Below are 4,636 nucleotides of genomic sequence, written 5' to 3' on the forward strand. Positions count from 1 at the left end.
AGATGCAAAAGCGCCTGTTTGGCAATATTTTGGATTTTGAAAAGCCTGTTGACTTTTGCCGTTTATCTAAGGTGATTTTGGAAGTTTTTTTTAAACATTCATTTCTTATTTAATTGGTTCCACATTGTTTGCTGATTTTTACTTTATTTAAACTTTGTGTCATTTATTTTTTTATTTTTACATCAAGGTGTATGCCGTGCCTCCAAGCTTTCTTACTCGTTTTGCTAATAAACGTTCTACGTTTCTTATTTATTTGGTTATATATTATACATGTTTACTTAGCCTATTTCCAGTTTTGTATACCTATTTAAACTTTGTAAGTTATTTGTTATTCTATATTAGGCATAGCCTGCCCTATAGCATGGTGTATTTTTATTTGTTTTGTTAATAAAAGTTCTATGTTTTATATATAGGCTAAAGTGAGTTTGACGTATTTTGTTGTTGCATTCAAGCAATTGAAGCCTAACTGCCGCTAATTCGAAAGTGAAAGTAAAATGCGCATGCAGATTTTACAAGCTATTTAACAGCGAAGGAAAGCAGGAAAAGAGGGAACGCCCCCGCCCCCACGGTGATACCGGTATTACCGGTGTTGTCACATGTCGATTAACCGGTGGGAAAATTTCCTCACCGTCACAACCCTATTCTGTAACATTTTAAATGTCTTTACTGTCACTTTCGAATAATATAACGCATTCTTAATGAACAGAAGTATTCATTTCCATCAAAAAAATCTTACTGACCACAAACAGCAGTGTATATTTTTAAATGGTTCGGTTAAAAATGTGGGTAAATACTGCTGCCAACAATGTCTGTTTGGCCAAAATCACCCATTTAATCAATTTCAAAACAAATGCAAATTACCATTAAAAAGCTATAAATAAAGAGAGATATTTAACATAATATCACCCAGCGTTTTCTACTTTTAGATTTACTAAATTCAAGCTAAATTTTTCCCTCCCACTCTGTGTTCAGACATACAAAATTGTGGCAACAGATGAAGCGGGAGACAAATCCTGACGGGTATGTCTGCGTGTCTGTTCCTCTTGCTCTACCGTTCAGACAGCAGCATAAAAGCATAGAGACCCCTGCTCTCAGCGTGAACCGCCCACACCCCTCAACGGGTGGTCTAACAACTCAGATCTTACACTGAACATAAAGCAAACATGATACAGTGCCACTGTGTGAACTATAACTGTTTAAAGAGGTCCAATTATGCTTTGTACACTTTCAACATAATTTAGTGCATAATGCTGCTGTTTGAGCATGAAAAGGTCTGCAAAGTCACAAAGCACAAAGTCCACACCAGTAAGTGCTGTTTCGGATCTTCCTTGAGTTTTCTTGCGGGAACATACACATACACAATATCCCGAATTTAAATAATTCCCCTGCAAGGGATGCCCAAGGGGGAAAGGCCTGGACAAAAAGTAAAAAAAATGCCCTTAAAACACTTTTTCCCGGTTGTCAGTGGCACCATTAGAACCTCATTGAGAGACACTTGTTTAGTCAGTGTTTGAGTGTGAGCATGGCACAGTAATTTCCATCATAACAAGTTGCTTATGAAAAAAACGTCACTAACTGTAAGTCAGAGCCAGCCACAATCCTCAAACACAAACACACTTTCTCAAACCAATGAGAAAAATGCTCACCTCTCCCACGAACACTATGATGACGCAGTCAAGCTTCTCCTCCGCCGAGAGTTTATCGATGAGTGAATGAAGCGTCTCTGACAGGTATGACTTTACTTTCCGCTTCACCGTGGGGATGCCCATCACCATGGAAACTGCGTAGAATAGAGAACAAAACCTCAATTCGAGCCTCATAAATTGAATTTATCGGCACATCATACAATCATCACCAGGTAGATGACAAACTACTCTAAATAACATGAAATAGGTTTGTTTAGAGACTGCCAGACAAGACAAATATATGACACAGATGTTAATTGAGGTTCTGTGGCTGTATTATTCTGGCTAGACATCTCAAATCTGAAATAAGAAAGAGAAGGGGCTTCCACGGTAGCACAAGAGTGAAGTCCAGACATTAAAGACACACATGGAGGTGCCCAGGGCAAACACATTACTCTGATCTAGTGTACTGCATCTCCGAGCATCATAAAAGCAATGAAATTCAGCTTCCCGTCAAGAAGAACAGAGATTCTGACTCCTGATGCAGTCAGAACATGAGTAAACAAGATACTCAACAAGGGACCAATAACAAGTGTTAACAGCATGTGAGGGATATTGCATTGTCTTTTCATACGACTAACACAAATTTTTTTTTAAATAAATAAATGTCGTCTCAACAAAAGAAGAATTTGTTCCCACTGCTTAGCAAGTCACGGCCATATTTGATTAATTTGTTCCCTTGAATTAGTTAAATCATGGCAATGTTGTATTAATTTGTTCTCTTATTTTAATGTAGGTTAACCATGGCCACATTTTAACTAAACTGAGGGAATAAATTAGCACAACACGATTTCCTGACTATGATTTAACTAAAGTGAAGGAACAAATTCTTAATTTGTGGCCACGATAATATCTTGCAATATCACGTCATGTGTGGGGCTATTCTTTTTAGGCAGTAGGACACACTGATAATAAGAACCTTCATGCATTTCTTCATGAGTTTCGAAATTTCTCAACCTTTTCTACAAAAACTACAAAAAATCTGGACGTTTTAAATAGCAAAACTGAATCTTTGAATATGAAAATCCATCCGATTAAAAATCATATTGGTGATATGCATGCTTAATCGAAAATAACAAGCATGCAGACAAAATGTCAGCAACGGACAGGAGCACTTTTCCTACAAGTGCTGAGGTTGAGCTGCTCTGTGTGTGTGTGTGTGTGTGTGTGTGTGTGTGTGTGAGCTGATGAGTGACAGACTGACAGAAGCTCTGTCACACTTCATCAACAACAAGTAAGATAGTAAAATATGTCCTCGTTTTGCACTGCCTCCCACTGCAAGCCAGAAAGTGTTTTGAGAGGTAACACCACGTGGGCAAGGAGTAAAGTAGGTTGAGGATCAAAGAGAGACCGAGGGAGAGATAGAGAGAGCACATTAAAGAGAGGAAGTTTATCAGACAGAGAGGTAAAGCACCTGAGAGAAAGAAAAATGAAAGTGGCACATTAAAAAAAATAACGTTTAAGTTAATGTGCATTCAACACAAGTCATCCTCTCCTACGCCACCTCTTCTCTTTCACAAAAGTAGCATTTGGCCTTCAGGCGCTCGATTACATAAAGAGCCGCTGAGCTGCATCGTTCTCCCAGAATGCTCTTTCTTTACGCCTCTGCAGCAGTATGTGAAGTCTGTATGCTTCTCTTTGAGACAGCCACTCAACGTGCCTTGAGACTAAACTATGGCAGATTTATACACAGACGGTCTCTAGGGATGTTACAGTGCCTTACTGAGAAGAAAAACAGCGTGTTTGAGACAGTAGGGGCTTTCACTGAAACCCTATATGGTTTCATTTTATTAGTGTGGACGTCTCTCAACCAATCCTTTCAAACTTCTCAGAGATCTCTTTTTAATTGTGTATATCAAGGGTTTTCAGCCTTTGCAGGTTTAGGGACCCCCCATTCAGACTCTAAAGCTAAAGCTAGATTTAATCATTAACAACTGATAATAACTTTCATTTAAAAAAATTAACAACATTACATATTAAATTGCATGATGCTCATTAACTGATTTCGATATATATATTTAGGGGCAAAAAGAAAAATACCAGGGTGGTACAATTTTCCTAATATCATAATGAAGGGGAAAAATAATTACAAGAATGAAACTCTTGAAATAAAAACCTTAAGGAATTTGGCATATTCCTTCATTATTATTTCTTTTAAAAACATTAATATTTCTTCAATGCATATTTGAGAAAAATTTGTCTGCCAAAATAAAGTAATGTGGCGTGACCAAAAAAAGTTATGTGGTGTATTAAGCATGCAAAAACATGCAGAAAAATGTGTCTATGTCAAGAAGGCTCTTAAAATGTTATCTTTTTGTAATGAGAAAAGGTTGTTTGTAAAATGTTATTCAGAGTCATGAAATGTAAACTTGAATGGTATAAATATTTTTCAAAACCTTTTTCCTTTTCTTCTTTTTTTGTCATTGGCTTGAATAATGCTTATTATTCCATGGTCTGTCTGAATACTCGATTCTGATTGGCTGGCAGGTATGCATTAAAACCGTTTAATGCACAGGTATTGATGTGCACACACGCACACACATCACTTGCACATAAACACAGTGAGAGGGGAGAGAGGTCGGAGATTGAAGATTGCGCTGCGCGCACACAGAAACTTATTGTCGGAGCTGCCCCGTGACTTTTATTAATAAAATAGCATAGATACTAGACAAGGTAAAACAACAAGGTAAAATCGAAGAAACTAAACAGCTTCATTGTTTGTAGTGAGAGAAGCGCAGACAAAGGTAACTCACACACACAACTGTCATGTCAGAAAAAACTGTGTCAATGTCAAGAAGTCTCTTAAAATTTGATCTTTTTTAAATTTCAAAAGGTTGTTTGTAAAATGCCATGTGGTGCAACTTGCCAAAACTTATGATATTTCTAAATTAATAATTCATATTTATAAACACACACACACATACATATACATATATATATATATATATATA

General features: G+C 37.0%; 1 protein-coding gene across 1 annotated transcript in view; it reads right to left on the minus strand.

Moving 5' to 3' along the window:
• The window catches only part of LOC107676492 (alpha-1,3-mannosyl-glycoprotein 4-beta-N-acetylglucosaminyltransferase A-like), a 26,282-nt gene extending 24,503 nt beyond the window's left edge, over nt 1-1,779 (minus strand). Inside the window, exon 1 of the mRNA XM_016471050.1 lies at nt 1,647-1,779. Coding sequence (XP_016326536.1) covers nt 1,647-1,775 — 129 coding nt within the window. The 5' untranslated portion in view covers nt 1,776-1,779. The remainder of the gene's footprint in view (nt 1-1,646) is intronic.
• Nucleotides 1,780-4,636: the final 2,857 nt, after the last annotated feature.

This window comes from Sinocyclocheilus anshuiensis, unplaced genomic scaffold (genome assembly GCF_001515605.1).
Source record: "Sinocyclocheilus anshuiensis isolate Anshui unplaced genomic scaffold, SAMN03320099.WGS_v1.1 scaffold1126, whole genome shotgun sequence".
In the NCBI taxonomy this organism is placed as follows: domain Eukaryota; kingdom Metazoa; phylum Chordata; class Actinopteri; order Cypriniformes; family Cyprinidae; genus Sinocyclocheilus; species Sinocyclocheilus anshuiensis.